The 23834-nt window shown below is 43.2% G+C and overlaps 2 protein-coding genes across 3 annotated transcripts in view; one reads left to right on the top strand and one right to left on the bottom strand.

Moving 5' to 3' along the window:
• The window catches only part of BRF1 (BRF1 RNA polymerase III transcription initiation factor subunit), a 174183-nt gene that overhangs the window by 81951 nt on the left and 68398 nt on the right, over positions 1 to 23834 (top strand). The window contains exons 6-11 of the mRNA XM_064659373.1: positions 6559 to 6708; positions 8294 to 8387; positions 18083 to 18209; positions 18909 to 18948; positions 19038 to 19130; positions 19804 to 20082. Coding sequence (XP_064515443.1) covers positions 6559 to 6708; positions 8294 to 8387; positions 18083 to 18209; positions 18909 to 18948; positions 19038 to 19130; positions 19804 to 20082 — 783 coding nt within the window. The remainder of the gene's footprint in view (positions 1 to 6558; positions 6709 to 8293; positions 8388 to 18082; positions 18210 to 18908; positions 18949 to 19037; positions 19131 to 19803; positions 20083 to 23834) is intronic.
• Positions 313 to 3744, bottom strand: BTBD6 (BTB domain containing 6). Of its 2 annotated transcripts, XM_064659375.1 has the most exons (5): positions 3142 to 3742; positions 2593 to 2890; positions 2316 to 2406; positions 1917 to 2035; positions 313 to 1693 (listed from the first exon to the last, which is right to left on the bottom strand). In XM_064659375.1, the coding sequence occupies exons 2-5, from the start codon at positions 2799 to 2801 to the stop codon at positions 661 to 663; spliced, it is 1452 nt and encodes a 483-aa protein (XP_064515445.1). In that variant the 5' UTR covers positions 2802 to 2890; positions 3142 to 3742; the 3' UTR covers positions 313 to 660. The 2 variants fall into 2 exon arrangements, with proteins under 2 accessions (XP_064515445.1, XP_064515444.1); XM_064659374.1 differs by having other exon boundaries at positions 2593 to 3744.

Genomic DNA, 23834 nt, shown 5'->3' with positions numbered 1-23834 from the left:
GTGAAGGGGTATTAGAAGCTTTCAAATATAACCACAGGATGATTTTGATCAACTTTGATTATACTGATGGTTTGTCTGTCTTCAGCTTGGGCAATACACGAAAACCCCAAGCTTCCATAAATGTCAGCTCCCTTTTTTTGAAGGGAAATAAAGGCTGCTGATGGATAGTTTAAGTTACCAGGCAAGGGAACCTTTGTATTTGCCATGTGTAAATGCACGAGGACCAGACCATAATGTCATCATCACCCCTGTTAACTGTACGTGAATTAACATACACGAGCCATAAGATCAGCAATGATCAAGTACACAGGATTTAGGGCAAGTAAAAATGTTTTATATTTCACAGATTCTTAAACTGCTCTAGTTTAGAACATTCTGTTTAAGTCAGCAAGTTAGTTATCTATATACAAAATAAATGCACAGTACGTGCAAAATTTAACATTTTTCTGCTTGTTGCAGTCTTAATAATTAAGTCAAATAGCTTATGAATAAATAAAATAAGATTAAATTCAAGAGCATTCCTTCACTTATTTGTATAGCCTGATGTAGCAGATAGGTAAGTAGCGCAACATTCCATACTGCTGCAGAGTTCATAGTAAAACCGAAAAATCCCTTAATGTGCATCATTGCAGCATTGGAATACAATCAAGGTGAAATGCATCATGCATAGAAAATGAGCTCAGGTATTTGTCCTCCTTGTACTCCGGTTCCATTAGTACTGTCCGAGGAGCACTGGAACTGGAACGTCACTTTCCCGCATTGCACTTCAGTCATTCCCTCTTGTCCAAAGTAACTGAGTTCGTTACCGTCAAGAATAGCACTTACATTGTAAAATGTGTCTTGCTCAACCTGCACAGGGTGTTCAAACCACACAGAGAAGGTGTTGCTGGAGCCGTCAGAGGTAAACTTTGTCAGATTTTGAGCAAGGACAACGCCTAAGCGCTTCAGTTCGATTTTGACGCTGTACTCAGCTTTGCCACAGCTCGACCCATACAATCCCAGTCCTGCTATAAATATCCGTTTGTCTACGGCAAACTGAATACTGTCACATCGCCCTCGGTACCTCCACTGATTGCTGCGATACGCAGACGACTGGAACCGATGGCACCGCTGAGGCACGAGTCCTTTTCTCTTTGTCAGTGGAAACTCTAATTTGGGTTTGTTTGCGGCTGTGTACCATAGGAATATGTTGTGAGTTTCCTCAAGGGTGAGGATGTCGGACTGGGCAGCTCCGTTGGCAAACTCTTCCAAAGTCATGGTTGGAATCCGCACCAAGTACAAAGCTTTCCCTAATACATTCCTCTTGTTGCGTGGCGTAACGGGCAGCCCTTGCCTTTTGCATTCAGCCTCTGCCCAGTTGAGAACAGCCTCGAAAACTACCACTTCCTTGGTGTTGAGTGCCTCCCGGGTTACAATGATCTCTAGTGTTTGTTGATCTATCTCACAGAAGCCCTCTGACTTCAGTGCCATTTCTGCCTGAGCATCAATCACTTCCCAGCAGCGCTGCGTCAGCTCTGGCTCCTCGAAGAGCCTGCTCTGAGACAGCAGGACACAAGCGTTCTTCGCTTCTAAGCTGGTCTCCAAAAAATTGACGCAAGCCTTTGCTAGGGCCGGCACGATGTACTTCTTGGCAGCATACAGTGTAGCCAGAACTGTGTCAGCTTCCAGGTCTATTTCATCACTATACATGTATCTAGACAGGGAAAAAAAAATAGTTTCTTAGGGAAAAAAAGAAGTAGGCCATGAAAATAATCTATAGTCGTCTTTGCTGGCAGTGAATCTGACATTCAGTATTTGTCAGCACATTAAGTAAACAGCAATAAGTGCATATTGCACAATGCCAATTAGGAGATGTATATTTTATAAGCTACTTTGATTTTGTCCATGTAATTAGTAGACTTGTAGAGGCCACTTACTTTAATAGGATTAGAAAGGCTGCAGGTTCCACATCTGGTATATGGATTTCAGATTTGACCTCTGCGAGATCGCCATAAAACATAGCATAGAAGACAGAGCTACCAACTGCCAAAACATACTGGAAAATAAAGAGAGAGAAGCCTCAGTAACATGGATCAGGAACAGCTGAGCGTGCTGGCTTTGCTAAGAGCTACATTTAGGGAAAGTTACAAGCTGCAGTGGAGGCAGAACACTGCCTTAGACTGTTCCCTTTAATTGCAGTGTATGTGAATTACTTCTGGGATTAGACAAGAGCTGTAATTAGGGGGGGAAAAAAAAGTGCAACCTAGTTGTAAAAGCAGAGGTAGAAGGCAATCTGCACGGCAGCATTTAAAAGCCAAAAAATTATCTGCACAAACCTTATGGGCAGGAACTTTCTTGGATGCCCCTGGCGGGCCCACGATGAAGTGAACGTCAGCCATGAGTTCGTTATTGAACATCAGCGCGTTCCTGCAAGCAGGGGAGGGGGGAGAAGCCCCGTTAGCCGCGGGCTGCCCCTCGCCCGGTGCCCCAGCCTCCCGCCGGCTCCAGCCCATCCCTGCCCTCTCGCCCGGCCGGGGCGCAGGTGCACAGGGCGGGCGCCTCTCTCTCTCTCGCCCGCCCGCCCGGGGAGGGTCCGGCGGGCCTGGCCCTTACCTCTCCCGCAGCGTGGGATGGAAGGATTGCCAGTTGGCGCTCTCCAAGTTGTTGTTGTTGAGGTTTTGGAGCTGGGGCGGCGGGGGCGGCTGGGCGCTCTGCTGGAGCTGCAGGGCGTTTTTCTTGCTGTTGGCAGCGGTGGCGGCGGCGGCGGCGTTGCTGTTTGCAATGTTAGTGTTGGTGCTGGCAGGGTAAAGTTCTGCAGCCATCTTCTTCTTCAGGGACAGGGGCACTATCTCATAGCATCCTGGCACCTTGCCGTTTGACCTCACACTCTTTTTGGACTTCTTTAAGGTCTCTGGAAGCAGAAGAAAAAAAGTCAAACACTTCATGATCCTGCCATTGAGGCAACCAGGGGGCAGTGGCATGAGCAAGAGAACTAACAGATCCCAAATGCGAGTCCCACTATCAGGATATTTTGTACGCTTCTAGATGCAGAGTGGCCTTTGGTTTTTTTTTAGAGTGTGTGCGCGCTCTTTGGTTACCGGCCCGACGCACCTTTCCGGGGGGAAAGGGGTGATGCTGTGTCGGATCAGTGCCAGCGCTCACCTTGGCTTGCGAGGGTGTCCCAGCCTCCACGGCACTGCCACGACTGCAGCGGGGAACCCGAGCGGGGCCGGCGGGCAGTTCCTTCCCCGATGAAAGGGGACAGTAAAATAAAAAAAATCAAAAATGGAGAAAAAAAAAAAAACCAACGAAATCCAGCAACAAAACCCCAGGAATCCGGCCGAGGCGGTGGGTCAGGAGCGAAAGTCAATCCACAAATCCTCCAAGTGCAGCAGCCCGGCGAGGGTGAAGCGCAGCCAGCCGCCCGATCCCCGCCGCCAGCGCTCCGCTCCGTCCTTCCCGGCCCGCCGGGGGCACATCCGCGGCGGCCGGGCCGAGCCGAGGCGGCGGCTCCCCTGCAGTCCCGCTCCCGGGCGGCCCCGCCGCCGCTCGCACCAACTTTCCTCCGCTCCCCGCGGCCGCCGCTGTTCCTCCGCGCTCCTCCCACCCGCGCCGGGGGCGCTGCTGCCCGCGGGGGCGGCCCCGGCTCCTGCGCGGCGGGCGGGACGAGGCGCTGCCCCTGGCGCTCCCCTCGCGGTGGGATGCGGAGGGATGCGACGCTGCGCAGCCGGGCTCGGCTCAGCTCGGCTCGGCGCGGCTCTGCCGGGCCCTGCCTCCGCCTCCCGCACTAAGAGGCAGCGGCCACGCCGCGCGTCACGGCCGCCCGCGCCAATGGCGAGCGCGGGGGCGCGGCGGGGAAGAGCCGCCCCCCGCCCGGCACCGCCCCCCGCGCCTACGTGCGCAGCGCCCGGAGCCCTCCGGGAGGGAGCTCCGCGGTGCCTCCGCGGTCGGTCGGTCCCTCGGCACGGCCCCGGTGCCCGCGGTCCGGCCGGAGCGGAGCAGACGCGGAGGGACGCGGGGCAGCGCGGCGGGAGCGCGGCGGGGCGGAGCGGGCGGCCCCGGGTGCGCAGCGCCGTTCCCGGGCGGCCCGGGCGGGGGCGCCGCTGCACCGCGCTCCGCCGGGCGGGGGAGCCGCGCTGCCCCGCCGGGGCCGCCGCCCTGGCCGGCTGCGGGCGCGGGGGGCACGGCCCCAGGGGGGTTACTGAAGCCGAGGGAGGCTGCGGGGGTGTCCTCCCCTTTTCCCGCAGCCGCCGTGCCCCGGCTGTGCGCGCCCTCCCGGCCTGGGACCTCCCGCCCGTCCCACGGGCTGTCGTTCGGCGGGGACTGAACCCCACACCGTGCCCTTTTCCTGAGAGCGACCAGCAGCGGGACTCGGCTGCTGCTGCGCTCCCGGTTACCTGTTTTGGTGAGGAGCGGTCTTCTACACGGTGCCCGAGATGCTTTTCTGCATCCCTGTTAATGTGGCATCAAGGTTCTTCGAAAAGTCCCAGGTTTCAAGTCAGGAATGGGATCAGGAGAGAAGGGAAAGTCTTCAGAAAATCACACGCTCCTTTTTTAAAACATTAAATAAACGTTTTTCTTGTGGTCTGCTTCAGGGCCCCCAGCACTCTCTTTGAGGAAAATCAACGAGATTTTTGCCCGACTTGAACTTGCTCAGCTGTGTAGAAGGGTTTCAGCCCCAGGAGTCTCCCAAAGCCAAAGGGGATACTCCTGGGAGCAAGGCACCCTCTCTGCACCAGTGCTGGTTTGCCACCTCTGGAAGGAAGCAAGGTGGTTGGGCTTTAGAGCGTCTAAGATTATTTATTTTTTTTTTTTCAAATGTTTGCATCCATGCAGGATGTGTTTATGCAAACCTAGGCCTTGCCTAGAATTTATATATTTACAGTCTTACTTTTTTTAGCCTTTTTGAGGCTTGTTATTTACAACCCACCCACATATTCATTTTCTGAGTGTTTGGTAGCTTCAGAATTTAAATTAACGATGTGCAAATGTCTTGTCAAATGACCTGTGGGCATGAATGCCAGCAGAAATGTCTCAACAGCTACAAACAGCACCTGTGTTAATGCTTCTGATACTCATCTCCGAAGAAAGAGCTGAGTTGCTCCTTGCTCTCTACTCTGCTTTGGAGACCATAGGAGCTGAAGTTGAGCCCTCTCTGGCTAAGAAGAGATGAAAAAGCAAACCAGGCGTTCTTTGTAACATCATACATGTTCCTGTAGCATGTAGAGCAAAGTTTAAGTGCCTGTTGAACCCCAGCCTTCTGAAAGGATTTTTATTTGTTGTTGTTGTTGAATTTGGATTTGGTAATTTCTGTTGAGCTTTATAAAATCATACTTGTAAGTACTGAACAACTCTCCTTAGAATCATGGGGATTGGCTATTCTATTCTAAACCTTTGATATTTAGGGCCATCTTTAGAAGGTGACTGCACTCTGGAGTTTCTTCAGTTTTGAGGGAGACATGGTTGAAAGTTCTTGCTTGATAAGTGCTTTCATTTAAATGCTTCTGCGGGGCTGACAGGCATCATCACCTACGGTGTGATCTTGGTAATTATGGATAGCAACAGGGCTTCATTGTTAGAACTTGGTGCTTTGATTAGTTGTAAATCCCTAAGATTTTTCCAGTGTTTCAAGCTGAATTTAGCAGTTAAAGTGCCCACATAGGGGATCAGATGAGGAAATTGAGTTGAGACTAATAGTTAACAATTTACCGTACATCATGGATTTTCGGTCAAGTGATAAAAGGCTGGCAGGAAATGAGAAATTGATATCTCAAGTAAGAGTAAACATGTGTTAAGTGTAGCTTTTACAAGATTGTTTGATAAATTATAAATTGGTTTAGGCAAAGCACAATGTGTACTGACATATTTTGGTTAGTTTGAAGCTGATAACACTGACGCTTGAAATAAGTTTATACATCTGGAGGCAGATCTGTGGCTGCTGTAAATTGTCATAGCACTGTTGATGTTAATTGGGTTCCAGCAATTTATACTCAAGGAGAGTCTGCCTTATTGTCTGTAATAAACAGTGTTTTTGTATTGTTGGAATATGAGTCTGAGAAGGAGCTGGAATTAACTTTGAAGGTTGACTTTTCTTAGGGACTGAGGGTTTTCTGGCAAATGAATTTTTTTTTGAAGCTTAGTTTGTAGTTAGGTTTGAGATGGGGCATGCAAGTTATCTTGTTACTTTGCAGGAGATTAAAAGTTTGGGGTCTAAGTCATGTTCTCATTCTGCAAAAGCTTTTGCAAATGCTTTACTTTGGGTCTGATTTCACTGATACCAGTAACGCTGCTCATATGTCAGAGTCAGCATGTGCAGCCTTGGACACTGAAAAGCGTATAGGAAAATGTTTGTGTAGTGCTTTAAAGATTTTTCATCTACAAAGCAAGAAATTATTTTGTTTCAGCCTAACCAAAAAGGTGCTTCTAAAGCTTAGTGGTCAGAGGATCTGGCCCAGCAGCACAGTCTATTTGCTGAGAGGTGGAGCAAGCCAAGCACAGCGGCCTCGCGGTTCTGCCTGAGCACTGCATTTCCTAAATCAAACGTAGAGTTAGAAATAATGTTATTACTTTCTGTTGCAGATCCGTGTTTATATATTCCCCGTTTTGCACACATGCTGGAGTTTGGGGATAAGAACCACGAGGTGTCCATGACGGCTCTCAGGCTGCTGCAGAGGATGAAGCGGGACTGGATGCACACCGGGCGCCGGCCCTCCGGGCTCTGCGGGGCAGGTAGGGCAGAGGCTGGGTGTGTCACTTCCCCCACAGCAGGGTGGATGGGAAAGCCTGGAACAGATGAGGATTTTCTCATTTCCTTGGTGATATCCATGCTCTCTGAGTTTTGTGCTGTCAGGCACCTACAGATTTATATAGGTATTCATCGAAACAGTTTCTGAAACTCAAACTTCATTTTGCCCTTGTTTCTACAGTACTTGCTCAGATCCTTTTTAACTTACAGTTTGGATTTTTTTTTTTAAGCTCCTTTCTGGTGCTTTTTCTGCCCCCACTCTGCAGGGTCTTGCTGCTGAAAGGTTTTTTTGTCAGCTAAAACGACACCATTAGTGCAAGCACTTTGATTTGTGTCTTTACATAGAGTCTTATGCAAGAAATGCCCTCTTTGACCTGTTTTGTGAAATTATTTTTCTCTCTTTCTTCATCTTTTTCCAAGATCCATTGCTGTCATGATGCTTGCAGAAAGCCTACTGGTTTGGGAGGGTCAGGTTAAAAGGTAGTAGCTAGTGAGGTCAGAGTAACAAAGGGTGTAGATAGTCACAGAGATCACGTATGCACTTTATTTTATTTAAAAGATCTTACATGTCTATGCTTGAATGAGAAATAGAGCTCAAACCTTTGGGAACCCAGGACTATGCAATTGTCTTGACATTTCTAGCTGCTTTTTGTTAATAGTACTTGCTTATTGCACATTGCTAAAAATTTGAGTCTAGACTACATGGGAGAGCAGCCTGCTCTTTGATTCACTACAAGGACTATATCCACACAAGCAGGTAATTTGACTGAACAAACACAGATCAATAGATTGAAGTAGGTGGTGCTGAACCCCTCCATCCATCCATCCAATATGCAGTTCTTCTGTTGGACTGTGGACTGGGTTTAGTTTGGTTCCCTGGTCTAAATGTCTGTGCCACATGTTGTTTGAAGGACCAGTTGTTAGTTTAGACCCTGATGCTCCCATGAGAAGCACTTTAAAACATATACCAGAAATGGAGCTCTGGTTTAGTTTCCTCTGTAAGGAAGCACTTTGGCCTGCTTAAAACTGCTCTGCACACTGAGCCACTGCACGATGGGTGGGGGTGATGCTTCAAAATGGAGATGGTGCTTTGAATCAACACACAATAAAACTGCAGCCAGCACTAGTTATCTGCATAGAGGGTCTTGCAGGAGAGCACTTGGGCACCAGCAAGACAGTGGTAGTGGTGACAGCAGTGAGGAGACCAGCTTAAGCAGATTCAGTGTTTCTCTGAAAGTCTTTTTGTTCAGGGCAGAATTCAGTAAATTCTGCTAAAAAGATGATAACTTTGAAAATAACGTGATCAATGAAATGTTCTTGTGCTGTAGCTTACCATGGTTTCCCAAAGCATAGAATTTTTGAAGGTGTAAATTGCAATTGGCTTAATTTTATTGGGTAGAAAGCAAAGTTTGTAAGGTCAGGTATTCAAGGACACAGCTGAGCATAAGCATTTACAGCTCTTTAGCAGAAGGCAGGGAGGAAGAGAGGGTATAGTTATCCCACTGTTTTCTGCTTTTGTTCAGTAAATTTTTCTCTTTTTGATATTGACTTTCCCTGCTCATTCTCCAGCTCTGCTGGTGGCAGCAAGAATGCATGATTTCCGACGGACTGTTAAAGAGGTTATCAGGGTGGTCAAGGTTTGTGAATCCACATTAAGGAAAAGGTCAGTGCAGTTTTATTGCTTTTATCTTTCGTTTACAGTACTGAACAGTGGTGTAGTCTAAAATGAATGTATATCAGAGAAAACTAGGTTCTGTTCAGAAGTGCCACAAAATAAAATAAGTGCAGTGTGTTTCAGCTGGTGATTTTAAAGTACTAACAACTTGCCTCTTAGTTAAGGCCTCAAATGCTTAGCAAAGATGGTAAGGAGCACTATGCCTATTTAACAGGTGAAGAGTTGAAGGCAAAAAAATGCTCTATCAGAAATGTTAACACTGTTGTCATGTCCTCAGAAAAATAATTTATTGATTCTCAAAGCTGACGGTCTACCACGAGATTCTTTTTTTCATTAATTCAGAATCCAGTGATGAAAAGTCTTGCACTTTAGCTATTATTGAACTTTTCAGAACATTTTGCTGATATGTTCATTTTTGGTAGTGTTGCAATGCTAATAAATGGAAGACAGCACAGTGAGTCTAATGATAAGTTCAGTGAAGAATCCCCTGAAAGTGGGAATTTTTGAAGTACCTTTTGTGTGTTTATTTTTTTTTAAGATCGAGTAGTATTTTCCATGTTTTAATGATATAAGTAGACACCCAGTTCCCCTCATTTTACTTTTGAAAAGTTGTAACATATTCTTTTCCCATAGGCTAAGTAAAAAAATGACCCAGCCATGAGGACCATGATTTCTGTTGCCCCAAGTTGGAAATTTTTCTGTCACCAGTATTTACTGATGTTTGTTTCACCAAGGTCTGTCTTTAGAAATCTTCCTCTTTCTCTTCACCTCACTGGGATCATCTTAAGCACATCCAGCTGAGCCTAATACATATTAATAATATTCACTTCTTAATTCTTGGAAATATTTTCACCTCGGATCTTCATTGGTGGAACAGGAGTGATGCTATTTCCTTTCTATGCATGGGTGGCATAGGGATAAATTGGAAGTGTTTTAAATGCTTTAGGGTACAACTATAAGGATGGAACAGTACAAACACCACATTTTTTCCTCTGGCCAACAGGTCGTGTGTTTTAGTTGTTGCATTTTGTATGACTATTGAGTTATACACCACAATCTACTCCAAGGGGCTTTGGTTAAAGAGTTTGTTCTTAGTAAGAAAATAAGCATAATAAATTAGAGTTGGAAGGAAAATTAATTTCAGCAATTGTTTCGAGCGAGAAAATCTTACTTCAAAATTCATGCTTTGAAATGTTTACTCAAGTCACACACATCAACGAAAATGACAGCGTTATTTACTTTGACAGGGTAAACGTGACAGCTGAATTATTTTCAGGCAGCTATAATTACAACTATTTATCATGAATCTATAAATTTGATTGATGTTTTTCAAATAAGAGCATGCTATATAGTATTTAATGAAGGCAAATAAAAAAAATACCTTTGAATAACTCTTTCTGCACTCGTTTTTTTCCTCTTCTTTCAAGAATTTGTCTCAAAATGCCATCAAATAGATGTTGTCGAAATGAATGAGAACTTGTTTCGTGTTCTTAAAAATTCCTTTACTTCTCAGTTTGATGTACAGTTTTATTTCCTTTTGATTATTGATAGAGTTACTCCATTTGGTAAAGAGCTGCTGCTGCTTTGTGTGTTGTGAACGTGTTGGGTGTAGTTGGGTGAATGCTCATTAATGGACAGCGTTGGATCATCTCATCAGCTGACTGCTGATGGCTTTGCCCTGACAGCTCTGGAAGTGAAACCAAGCAGGAGGCCAGAGAACACTTGACACTTCCAGCCTGCAGGTTCTGCTGTGGGCTGTAATTTAGTTCCCAGTTACCTACATGGCTCAGACCATCGGAAGCTGGGTTTGCTTTCAGTGCTGACGGACTTCCATGGCAGAAATCCGCAAGGGAAGGGGTGGCCCCACATGACGTGCCTTTTCCTGCTGCCTTGTGGAGGCAGCTCAGGAGCCTGGTGGGGACAGGGCTGCGTGAGTCAGTGGCTTGGCTGAGGATGCTCTTTAGTAAAGCCCTGATTGGGTTTCTGTTTTGGGAAGACCCTTAGCAAGGGGTGGCAACCCTTCCCTCAGAAGGGCTTTCTGGTCCTGGGCAGTGCAGCTGGTGGGGCTGGATTAGTTCACCCTGTTGATCGTCATCAGCTGGAGAGCACCAAGCCCAGGTGCCTGTAAACTGCCTCCTCTTTCACTGCTGTGTGCTGGAGGAGTAGCTGTTAGGAGAAGGTTCACAAAAATGTGATGTGTCTTCAGGTCATAAAAATTAATGACCTGATCATAAGGGGAATGTGTTTTTTGGAAGGAAAAAAGTGATAAAGCATGACTTATGGATGCTGTCACTCATCTTCCAATCAAGAGCTCTTAATTTAACCATCTGTTTAGTTAAAAAACAGTGCATGTTTATTTTTAATATGTGTGGATTTTTGGTAGGATTGGTGCGAAAACTTTGTAGTCACTTCACAGGGCCTTCTAGCTTTATGTGTTGAAGCACACAATTAAAATGTAAAGCTTGTTGCTGTTGTTGAAAGCCAACTTATTAAATATTAATAAATGCACTGATAATTTTATCTCATTTCCAGTCTAATTGAAATTATATTAACTTATATATCACTTTATATATTCAAAGTACTGTACAAATATTAACTAATTAGTCAAATTGTTATTTTCTCTGTAATCATCTGTGGAGGTATGAGAAATTAACTTTTAATAAACCCAACCCTTTTATTTAGTTCAGTCCTCTCATTTGTGCCTATGTTCAATGCACCTGTCTTCGCTGCTGCCTTTTTAACCTTTAAATACTCTGCCCCTTCATCTTTTTATTCACCCATTGCATACTTTCTCTGTGTTCTGAGTTCTGTCTTATCTGTAGCGAGAATAATTCTTGTGATATTTGTCCATTGTGCATTATCTAATACTGTGTGGCCCTTATGCCTGTTTGAAGATCTTAGGCACTTCTTCAACAGAAATAATAAAAAAAAAAATCTTATCTTTGATAACATTTGCATTCTGCTTCTTTGCATAAAAAATACTTCTTCTCAATTCCATAAAGTATTGTCTGCTAAAAAACCTATTTGTGATGAACTTCAGAAGTAAAGCTTCATTTAGTAGAAATTGGAATGAAAGGCCAGAATGGGTTTAAAGGGCTCGTTTTTGAGGTGAATGTTTTTTTCTCACAACAAAATAGCGTTTTTGGGGAAGGAAGACAAGACTTGTTACAAAGGAACTCCATATACCAGTTGCAGAAGCTGGGGACTTACATAAATGGGGTCCTTTGCTCACATCCTGGGGACCCAGCTACAGCTCTTTCAGTGACTGCGTTGGTAATTTTGTGGTGAAATTAAAGATTCATACATAGAGATAAATGTATTGCCTGCAGCTTTTCTTTCTCTTTTTTTTTTTCATTTCTGTAATATGTGGCTGATGTAAACCTCGTGTCCAAGCACCCAGTCTCAAGCCAGGCAGATGTCTGTGAGAGCAGGCAAAGCGAGGAGGATGTGAGTCTGGGGTCAGGATGGGAAGAGAAGGTAACAGGGAGATGGGTGGCTGTGAGGATGTGTTTTTGAAAATTCCATAGTCCTATGAAGGCCAGGACTGAAGGGAAAGATGTGAAGAAGTCAGTGTTGGGCTGTGATTCATGTACAGCCAAGCTAAAGTTCCGTGAAAGGTATCTGGTGAATGAGGGAGAGCTGGTTACCCAAGGTGTTCAAGCATGGAAGGGCAGAGGATGCTCAGTATGTCACAGCCGTGTAAGGGCTCTTGGTTGAAGTCTGATGTGGAGAGAAGCATTTAGAAAACCAGGAAAGTTATTTCATGTAAAGGAGCTTGTGGTGGTGTCTGCGCTGATCTCCTTTGCTGGCTGCCACTGTGAAAAGCTAAACTGAGGAATATCTTATGTCTCCAGTTAAATAATTTCAAGTGGCTTACAGATGATTTCTAGAAACCTTTCTAGTATGATGAGTAAAACACAACTCGATCCATGTGAGCTAGTATTGCATACCTTTGTAAGTTGGATTGTCTGGTTTAATGAAAAAAGGTTTTATTCTGAGGAATCCAATTTCACAGGTAATGTTCCTTTTTATAAAACCAGCTTCTATACAGTTAGTAAGTTAATACTTTAATTAGATTCCTAATATGTTTTAGTACATCATCTTTAAAATGTAATTTCAAAATTATTGGTGACTCTTACTTTTGAAACAGTCATTAACTTATTCGCACTAACTGAGGCTTAGATCTTGTAAACAGTTTTCTCTGTGTTTGACTTTCCTCATCTGAGCTGCTGTTAAGAAATTAAGCAGCACTATTTTTCTTTTCCAGGAGATCATAGAGTGCTTTTTGACAGACCACTGCAGAGGAACCATGCTAATGAAACAAAATATTAAGGAATGCTAAAGCGTTTTGTTTCCTTAGCATAGTGTGAACACTTGAATCAAGGGGAAAAAACAAAAAGTTCCAGGTGTTTTAGACTGACAGAGTTCTGGGATGGCCAGGGAGGTCTTGATGTTAGGATTATCCAGATGCTGACAGTGGGCACAAGTGTTAACACGAGTTAATCACATGTGTAAGCATTTGTAGAATTGGGGTTTAAAAGTTTGGATAATGAATTTGTGACAGTTTTAAATCTCTGTTTTGATGTGAGCAAGTAACAGAAATTAGTTCTAAAGGGTGCTTTTATTTAGTACAGTAAATCTTTAGACATACCTGTTCTTTAATACATAGAGAAGGATCAGAGAGTTGCCACCAAATGAGTGTCATGAATTATCAGTAAATGGCAGTAAATGACTTTGTGTGTGTGCTCTCACCCCATTGTAAAAAGAGGTGGTGTGTATTAATGTTGGAAGTTGTTTAAATGTGACAGTATTTCTCTTAACATTTGGATTGGGCTGGGAATACAGACTAATTTAGCACAGCTCAGGGGACAAGTTTTAAGTTGTAAAACCACAGCAACTGGTTCACCTCTGATTTTGTCCTTATCTTTAGTAATGAGATACTCATTCCTACAGGCTTAAAACTATCTTTTATATTGCCACAAGTACATGTAAAATTGTATATATGTACAGTGATTATATATTGGGAGATTACTCTTCTGTTTATTTACTTACTCGTGGCTCCTGGAAAACTTTTTGTTCTGTCATGTAGGAAGCATTTAATAACTATTTCTGATAGGTGTTCTATATTAAGTATCACTTTTAGGGTATGTGTTTACATACTTCCATAAATAGTTCGTGTGTAAACATTATATGGCTTGGAAAAAAATGGGGAGAGAAGGGTGATGCAATAGACTGTTTCATTTGTAATATAAAAATAGTGATGGTTTGTCACATCAGTGTGAATTCTGAGCTTCTCTCCTGTGAGTGAGTGCACAGGTTTGGGATGGCAGGCAGCACTCGTGAGTGTTAAGTTAAAACAGTGGGGATACGCTGCAATATTTTCTTACTTCACTAAGACACAAAAGGCAATCCCTTACTTTTCCAGAGTTGGGAATTGAGTTATCAAATCAGCTGATCTATTACTAGAATATTTGTAATTGATATGATAGTTAAGATTATGTAGATATCATGTAAGTTATTACTTATGGTTTTAATTATGTTGTTAATTTGGGAAAACTCAGGGGAATATAATTATCACCACCAGCTTATCTTGCGATGAAGTTTTTTCATGTATTTCTACTGACAGTGGGGCAGTATTCAGCTTAGTATTTTTCTATCCCATTAATAAAATACCTTAAGTACTTTAAAAAGTCCTCTCACAACAGGTAACTTAGAGGCTGACTGCTCAGGCTAAAACTCACATTATGTGTTTAAAAAAATTGTCTCTGAAGTTGTAATTTGTTTGCCCCTCTGTATGGAGACCCAGCACAAGATACCTCTGCTCATGCTGTCTGCTTTCTAGAGCTTGATGCTGATTGTGTGTATTTAGGAGGACACCGTGGCTTTTCCTAAATGGCCTCTGTGTAGAGGTCCCTCTTGGACTTTGAACTTGGGCTCCTGAAGCATTTGTGAGTTGGACTCCAAAAGTCTTTGTTCTTCTGTGTGCTTGGTCGCACCCCACTGCTGCAGAATTTCAGTTAAACATTAAAACTGAGCACTGAGCTGCACACAGGAGTCTGTTTTTCCATTGCTGTAGACTGGATTCAGAAGTCTCCACTGGATGGTATCCCTGAAACAAAACAAAGCGAAAAAACCCCATTGCTTGTAACTTCAAAATGATTGACCCATTTTCCCTTATTGGGAGTTAAATTAAGTGTGAACAGAATTGGTTTACTGGTTTGTACACAAAAGTGCTTTATCAGAAGCTGAGGTGTGGTTTTGTCTGTAAATGGATGAACTTGTGGAAACTTTCCTTTGTAAAAAAGGGTTGGGGTTAGAGGCAGATGACACCAGGCTCTGGAAAAACTTTTCTCCCAAAGGAATTTGTTTGAAAGAGTTCGCTGTGAGAAACTGTAAGAGGACAGTTTATGCTGGAAGTTAAATCTTAGCCTGAGCTGTAGTGGCTGCCTCTGCTTTGACTATAAATAGAAAATACTTGTCTGCCAAATTTCAGTTTTTAGAGCCCTTTTGAATATGTGCCAAGGAAATAATATCTTAATTTGTATATCTGTTTATTTTCCTCCGTCTGTGCATAACTTGAAGTGGCAACTCTTATTAGGTTTTTTTTTAGGTTAACAAAAGTGAAAATGAACTTGGATAGTATTTTTATGTGGGACTTAAAAATTAGCCCGTAGCTATTTTTTTGTTTTCATGAGGGCACTCCCTCGCCCCCGACGTTATTGTGTTTATGATTAAGGTTGCGTCAGTTTTTCTTAACTGCTAAATTCATGTTGTCTTGTTTCATGCAGTGCAGACTGCTGCGGCATCAGTTTGTTGCCTTGGTGGGATCTGTCCAAACAGTGGGTAAAATTAAAGAAATGTTTAAAAATATGTAGCCAGTGTAAAATGTTGAGGCAGGCAAGTGGTTGGCAAGCGCAGGTATTTATTTATATCAAGTTAAAAGAGAAAATGTTGAGTGTACAGCTCGCTCTCCCACGGAGGTGATGCTCAAGTTGGGATCCTGACCGTCCAGGGTGGTTCTTCATTTTTGAAGGAAGGCTGGAGCCTTATGGATAAGACCAGAGAGAAGTGAAGAAGTAATGTGCTCCTCTAAATTTGGGCTTGCCACTGGCCTGTACCTACACTGTTGTGCTGGCAGCCCTCCCCACTGGGTGGTCAGCTCTTCCCTGTTTGTCTTGGATCAGGACTGAGGAAAAGGAGGGCACGGGCATGGGACAGGATGCTGGAGGCCAGGTCAGATGGTCGCACTGTGCTGTAGGTTTGAGCTCCTTGGTAGCAAAGATGACATAGCTCTGCCCTGTCCTAGTGCACATGCACTGAAGGTCTTGGGAGAGACCTGTCCTGCTCTTCTGGCTCAGGGGGGAAGCTGGCGCTCAAGCTGGAGCTCGTGCCAGCTGCCTCAGCGGAGGGCTGACATCTGACGGGTGCAGGGTACGTGACGTGAGTCATGACACCGTGGACAGGAGAGGGACAGACAGAGCCTGAGGTGTCCCAAGCAGACACGCACAAGGTTAAGTGCTGACACCCGCCATGGTCATCTCATCCCCAGCCTGGCTTTATGAGCAACTGGTTTTGCTCCGGGTGTTTCCTTGTCTGCTTGGCATGCGCAGAGGTGGTGCTTTGTTGGGGCTCTGGCTCTGGCAGCTCACCTCAGACTCAGCGCAAGCGTGGGATAAACAAACTGTGTGTCTTTGCCAGAGTGCATTTTGGCTTTTAACAGAGGGAGGAGAATAATATTTTAATGAGGTGAGGCTGGTTGGGAGGAAAAGTCTTACCGAAGAGGGACTGCCTGTGAGTGCATGATTCATTTGTGGAGAGATGGATGACTGTTCTTTAATGATGGTGATGGGAAGATCCATGTTCCTCAAATGATACATGGGTTTGGCATTAAGTGAATCCTGAATTAAAATAATAATAATAACAGTGCCCTAGCCTGGTTTTCCCTCTAGCCTGATAGATGAGGCTCCCTCCTGAAAGGTGGGTAATGCACGCTGGAAGCCCGTTAATGCTGAGAAAGATTTCTGGTCTTTTAATTAAAAGCTGGGTGCTGCTGCTGCCAACAGCATCCTCCTCTCCTTTCCAATTTGATCTGAAAGAGAGGAGGAGGGGGCTGGTCCCTGGTGCTCTGAGGGAAGGTTTTGGGCTGTCAGTCACTCTCAAGTACATGGCTAATTTGGGGCTTTGTGGAGATGCCTGAACTCCAAAAGCAAGTCTAGTTTTCAGAGGCTTTCTTCTCAGCAGCACTAATCTGGCTGGCATAGCTGTGCATGGGCTCAGCGTGCTGCTTGCTGTTGGAGTTACACAGAGGTGCCTGGCTCTCTCTGAGCATTTCATGGCATGAGATGCCACCTGTGGCCTCTGCTTCAGGAGTGGAATACCTCCAGGCAAAGTGTCCTGAAGTGGCAGCGTGCCTATGCCCCTCTGTATGGGCTGTCTTGTCTTGTTCCTTAGTTTATAAAAGAAGATATACAGATACTGTTGAGGATATAGGGGGAGAGCGTGGCCCTGTGCTCTTGACTTTGACACTGGCATTGATTAAAAAATAAATTTCTGTCTTAGAGGAAATTCATTTTCAGAAGAACTTTCATTGCAACCAGAGGTAAAGGAGTAAACAACAATTGCCTTTAGCGGGAGAGAAATGCTGCAAGGTCCTGTACTGGGAGCACCGAGTCACCATTTTTAGTTTCGAGCTTTGCAGATGGAAGCTGTTGTCAGCTTTGCTTCCTCTGGAAGATGGGAATATTCCAATGAAGCAGCTGCAGACCCATCACTGCCGTTTTCCCATGGAAAATGTTGATATTATTAAAAGGGCACTTTCTGTCAGAGAAGCATTCTGCCAGACGTTTCCTGACCTGGCTTTGTATTTAACCTTTTGTCTCACTTTCTCCCATCTGTGAAATGGATGTGCTCATTCTCCTGTATAAAATTCTCCACCTGTATAAAATGCTGGAATTTGTGGATGAAATTATGACCATGCGGTCTTATTTAAGATCAAATTCCTTTGAAAGATTCAGCTGCTTTCGTGGCAATTCCCCATGGAGCTGGTCCTATTTCTCACTTAGGTAGGAACTTTTAAATGCAAACCTTAAACAAAATTTATTATTGTCAAATTAGGTGCATTCATCTATTCCATCCGTGTGACATGCAGATGATTCCTTTATTTTACCACTGCTGCTGTGTGTCCTGGGAAGCTTATTTCTTGTCCCTCTTCCAGTCTGCCAAAGAATTTTACGTCAACATTTGATTTGCATAAATTAATCAGACTAACATATCAGGAATATTTTTCAGCCTACTCCTAAACTATGATGGCAGATATTTTATTTTAAGTGTCTGTTTTGTTGTTGCTGTTGATAACAAAAGCAACGAGAGGGGAGGAATGAGCTGCGTTTCTTGTCTTAGTTTTGTCTACACTTAATTGACCGCAGGGGCTGCAGTGTTTCTGTTCATCAAAAAAAATGTGTGTTACATACTCTAATAAATCAAAAGCTAATTTGGGATATGAAAAGATACTTTCTTTGCAGCAGATGAAACAATTAGTAGCACTTCAGTTTTAATGTAGTCTGTATTTGAACCAGAGTTGCTAAGGATGACATGTTTATTCTGTAACTTGGCAGTTTGTGAATTTTGTTACTTTTGAAGGAGTTCTTAGAGATATTTTGGTCATGTGCTGTATGCTTTGGTAGGTTGACAGAGTTTGAAGATACACCAACCAGTCAACTAACCATAGATGAGTTTATGAAGATTGACTTGGAAGAAGAATGCGATCCTCCTTCATTTACAGCTGGTCAAAAAAAATTGAAGATACAGCAGGTGAATTCTGAATTGGATGCTCTCTGTATTTTTCTCCTCTATACTCCTTCTGTGCATTCCTTTCTGAATCAGTTAATATGAAATCCTCACTGACCAGCCTTTGGTAAGGTTTAGTTACATTTATTTTGAGGTTCTTGTGTGGTTTAATTTCTTTACAAAGCATGAACTAAAGCTGGCACCAGAGGAGAAGATTTTACTGCTGTCATAGTAATTTCTTATGTTATTGGTTTGTTAGGGTTTTTGTTTGTTCTAAATATGCTATCATGTAGGTGCATCAGTGATGTTCTGAAGAGCCTGCCAGGTGCTGTAGGTCAGAGCTTCACTCTGCCATCACCTGTGTGCTCTGTCTGGTGTGAGCACTCCAGTCACAGTGCTGTCCTTGTGCGTGCTCACATCTACAGGCACAGTGACAGGGTCAAAGTGCTGAAGAATGAGACCTTTTATTTACAGCTTGCCAGAGTGAAGGGTCTTTTTGAAGTATATAGATGGGGGAGATAACATTTGAATTGGTCAGTATTTTGAAACTTGTCTGTCTTACCTGTCTGACACTACAAAGTAATTTCAGTTGTGAATCAAAACCTGCTGAGTGCTTTTAAAATACCCTGCCATTCTCTGTCTCTATATACAGTTCACAAACAGTTAAAAATTATGCATCTTTTTTTAGTAATTTCATGTTTATTTTGTTTGTTTTCATTTCAGCTTGAGAAAGCATTATCAAAAAAGCTGGAGGATTTTGAAGGTATAAGTTGTGTTTAGTGTAACATATCACTCATTTCTTCAAAATTATATCAGTGATTGCTGAGTTTTATTTTTATTTTAACACCACAGGAGAAATATCTAGCTACCAAGATGAAATAGAGATTGAATTAGAAAACAGTAGACCGAAAGCAAAAGGTGTATTTGCAAATTTCACTAAAGATGGTAAGTCTGTAAAGTCTTATGGCTACTTAAATAGTATCGGGTTCAGATCGGGCAGTCTGAATTGTATGAACTTTATTGTGATAAATGTGATCATATATATGCTTGCATAGTACAAGATCTCTTTTGCATTGGGGTTCTCTCTGCCAAATACTTGATTCATAGTTCAGTCTTCAAAACAACAACATTGTGACAGTTCATTAATGATTTCAGTTGTTTTTCTTTCCTGGTGTAGTATAAGCTTGGCACTGGCACCTGAGAATGTTTCATCACTGAAAGTGCAGTGGACCAGTATCTAGACCCTTCTGTCGCCAAATTCTCCAGTTGACTTCCCATATGGAAAGGATTTGTGCAGGTTGAACTGGCTATTTTTAATTTGTAATTATGCCAGGAAATAGCTGACTTCTCTCACAAAGCCCTTTCGCCTAATTTGATAAGACAATGCTTTTATTTTAAATGTTGACTGTAGTCACAAAAATACATTTTAATAGTCAAGGTAATGAATTTGAAGAGCATCTGGGAACTCCATGTATTCATATGTTGGACTAAAATATTGTGTGTTTTGTCTACAGATTTCCTCTAAAGATTTTTATTCTTTAAGTGAGCACCTCTCTATTTATTTAGTTTCTGTAGCAGATGGTATGCAATGATCTGTTGGGGTTTTTTTCCCCTGCAGATTCTATAGAAGATAATGCCTCTAGCATACTTGGAGAGGAGGAGGCAGAAGATGAGGAACTGGAAGCAGCTGCTAATCACTTAAACAAGGACTTTTATGATGAACTGCATGAGAAGGATAGAGTTAAAAAAAATGAAGAAGGGGAATGCAGAAATGGAAATGAAACTCTTGTAAGACCACCTGCACTGGAATCCTTGCTCGGCCCACTCCCCACTGCCGCTAGTCTTGGCATAACAGAGTCCATAAAAGAGTGCATATCCACTAAGGACCAAGAGCCTGGTGAGTAGGAGTTCAGTTCAGCTCGGAGCAGAAACTGGACACAAGCAGCCACTTGTGGGTTTGTTGTGTAATTTCCCTGTATCTTGTTGGTTACTGTGGCAGCAATTCCGTGAATCAATGTAACATTGGGGTACAACAGCTGTGAGACTGGATGGGACGAGTGGTCTTGGTTGTTGATGTGGGTTGATGTGGTTGTTGACATCTGCTTCTCTGGAAGTTGCAGGAAAATCTGGAGTGTCTCATTATTTTCTGAAGCCTGAGAATGTGTATCTCTTGGTTAAGTCGATTTGCAGTCATATGATAGCTGATGGGCATATTTCAAGCCATGAAGTCTCAATTAGGAAATTGGAGGAAGCGGATCCCTGTAAATATGACTGGAAATTAAAACCCAAGTACGAGAATTTTAGATCAAGGCAGACTTTCTCAGGAGACATTTTACTGTAGTCAAACATGATGCAGTCTGTTTCTGACTGAGAATCTTTGCAAATGGCAAACATTTAAAATGTTTGAGAGAGGAAATAACTGGTTGTATGCTTTTTTCTTTGATATGGACTTTGGTGTGTGTTGTGCTGGTTCTGCTCCATTTTTCCTAAAACCTCCAGATTTGTCAGTAGCATACAGCTCTGTGTAGCACAGGACTGATCAACCAAAGAAGCCAGTTTTGCCACAGCCATTAAAGTAGCCAGTACTGCAAACAGCCAGTCATCCAGGCAGGTTTGTTTGCTTTTTCGCATGTGTTCTTGAACTTTATGGAGATGGCATTTTTTTTAATTCCTTTTGCATCCTAGTGACTCCAAAAACAGAGCATATCTAAAGGGCATTTTACTCTTTTCTTTATCAGAGTTAATTTTTCCATCATAAGACACACCTATCCAAATCTGTTTTGTCAGCTTACTTGGGGGTCGATGCAACAGAACATTTTGTTATCCAAACTGTTCTGATGCTGATTTCTGCTCAACAGCACCAACTTGTAATAAGGTAACCCCTGCCTGAACACATTCAGATTCTTATTATGTTAGTGTTCACTCTCCAGAAATGTAGAAGGATGATTGCATGTTTGTATTTTGTACAAAGAAAATCATATACAAACAGTTGAGTGGTTTTGGTTTTGTTTTAATTACGATTAAGAAAATGGATGGCTTGTGGCTCATCTTTCTCCGGGAAATCAGCGGTTTGTGTCGAAGAGAGGTCAGTCATGGCTAGAAGCTGTTGTTGTCTGGCTACCCACTGACCTGTAAAAAGGAGTTCCCCATGATGGACATTTCTCAGCTGGCATTGCTATTGACCATTTTAATGGACAGGCTGAGGACTGAGTTTAAAGATCAAACTAATCTGGCACAGCCAGGTAGGTTCCTTTGAGTCAGGCTTCAGGCAGGTGGGCAGGAGAATGCAGGGCTGCTCGTGCTATGGCTTGTCTGTATTTGCTGTTTGTTTTCTTGCAAAAGTGGAGGATGTGCCAAATGAACTGAATTTCGAAACCAAGCAGGTTTCAGTATGTTCACTCTCTTTCAATGCATCTGAGAAAGCACTGCGGGTGTTTGAACAAGTACTTGTTTTCTTAACATGTTCTGAAGTTCATATGCAAAATTACTGTTTTGCTTTCATTTTGATTGTAGATCCTGCCCCAAACTTTGTTGGATTTTGAGTGGTTTTTCTTGGTTTGGGGGAAGGGTGTTTGGGGTTTTATTTGTGGGTTTCTTCGTGGTTTGCTTTTGATTGCCTTTTTTTTCCCCAATGACTCTGTTATTTATTTTAACAATTTAAAAGTTTCATGTTAAGTCCAATTCACTTTGGTTATGCCTGTGCTGCAGGATAGTCGTGCTGTTCCCAGTCTCCAAGCCCTTGCCATGCAGTGCCTGTGTGGTGTGGGTGCATCCTAGTGGTGTCTACATCATCCTCCTGAGGACCTGATTTCCTTCAGGAAGTTGTCTGTATTTAGGAGCAGCAGTGGAGCTTTAATGTCTTTCAGGTGACTGGGAACTAAGTCTAGCAGAGGATGGGAAAGCACATCTGGCTTGCAGTTGGCATGTCATTATGGTGAATAAAGAAAACCTCTTGTTAAGATGCCTCTCATTGGTTACCTGTGCATTGTTGTTCTGAACCCTGATGAAAACCAGCATAGGTGATTCTGGCACCTCAGGCAGTGATGTCTTGAGTTCTGCCTCATAGTTCTGGGAAATCTGGAAAGGGTTTGTACCTGGAGGTAGCATGTTCTTCTATCAGACCAACTGGTATAGTTGTAAAAATCAGACAGCTTGCAGGTTGGTGGACCCTTCTTTAAACATGAAAAAGAAATGGCAGTTTTCAAAACTAAATACAGAATTAAAGCAGTTGCTCAGAGTTTGAGATGGCACAGTTACAGTACCTATGGAGGGAGGAGGAAAAGCTCACAAAATTTCCTGGATTTATCGTGTGTATTTGAATTTGCAGTTTATATTGTGAATTTCAGCTGGCCGCAGCTTTTCTGTGGTAGTTCATATTCCAAGATCTAAGTCCACTGGGAAACGGAGAATGTTGTTGCTACACTGAACCCTTTCAGTGATGTTCTGGTCCTTCTCCACAGCTAAGTCATAAACCAGGAACCTTTCCCTTCCCTCAGCCCTCTCCAGCCCTGAGTCATCTTCCTCTGCATGGTTCAGGTTGGGCAGGAGACTTTACCAGGATGATTTTGTATCCACTGCTGGACTCCACATGTCATTGGATGGGTGTATTATGTCCAGTCAGTTCAGTGGTTGGAAATGGCCTGCCTGGTGCTCTGTGGTGGGGAGGCCCAGCAAACCCTCGTGGTGATGCAGGTGGCTCTTAAATAGGAGCTCAGCAAACAGGTGCAGTATGTGTTTGGCCTCCTTAAATGCAGGTTGTCTCTTCTCCTCTCTGTAATGATCTCTCTTCCTCAAGAAAAACTCTGCTGTATGTACCTCCTACAAAGTCTTTTCATTTGGCTTTGGCATGTGGTAATTCAGTTTATAATTGGCTGCATCAGCTGCACCTTTGTGCTATGGTGGCTGCAGCAACAGCAGAAGGTTTCTCACAAACTGCTTTTGCAGATAAGACTTAGTGCAGAGCCCAAGTATTAAGAAAAAATAAGTGTATTTTTGCTCCACTTACAGTTGGTATTTGGGTAGTGTGAGCTTGTCCATATGAATGTTTTATGGAAAGCACAGTATTTTAGCAAATTTGCATTACAAAGACAGCATGTAAGGTACCGGGTTAATGAGTCTGAGGCAGTAAAGTGCTTAGAATAAACACTACATTTGGCTGTTTTTCCCTACAAAGTGTGTTAATTTGCAGAAACTTTAAGCTGAAAAATGTTTGAGTTTCTGCAAACTGCTTTTTTCTCCTTCTTCATGATAAATGTGCTTTATGGTGAGATCTCAATTTCAGAGATGGAGATCAGGTACATCAGTTGGTCCATTTTCCTGGCCGTGCAGCATCCCAGCATCCTCACCACTTTTTGATTCTGCAGTTCCCCAAAACAGTGCACCATTTCTTTTAGAAGACTGTGACAGTCAAATATCATGAAGTTTGTTCCCAAGAAATAACATTCTTTGGTGTAAGATTTCCCTCCGCAATTTATTTTTACCTCCCTTTTATACTGCTTCAAATACTTTATCATCTTTCTTTGTGTTTCTGTCATTCTGATGTTTGCTGGCTGTCACCCTGTCCTACCCACATTGGGCTGGACACTGCCAGTACATCTCTTCTTGCCACGTGAAGGAAAAGTGAGGAAGGTCTGGTGATAACAGAGATAA

This window comes from Pseudopipra pipra, chromosome 6, assembly GCF_036250125.1.
Source record: "Pseudopipra pipra isolate bDixPip1 chromosome 6, bDixPip1.hap1, whole genome shotgun sequence".
In the NCBI taxonomy this organism is placed as follows: domain Eukaryota; kingdom Metazoa; phylum Chordata; class Aves; order Passeriformes; family Pipridae; genus Pseudopipra; species Pseudopipra pipra.
This window is presented reverse-complemented; position numbering and strand designations above follow the sequence as displayed.

Bases quoted from the DNA above. Each gene is read 5' to 3' on its own strand.
- BTBD6 (XM_064659374.1), bottom strand. From the start codon at position 2,960: ATGCCACTGCCCCCTGGTTGCCTCAATGGCAGGATCATGAAGTGTTTG. The intron at 2,407-2,592 runs GTAAGGGCCAGG...CCCTGCTTGCAG, and splicing joins CATCCCACGCTGCGGGAGAG to GAACGCGCTGATGTTCAATA. The intron at 2,036-2,315 runs GTTTGTGCAGAT...TTTATTTTCCAG, and splicing joins AGAAAGTTCCTGCCCATAAG to TATGTTTTGGCAGTTGGTAG.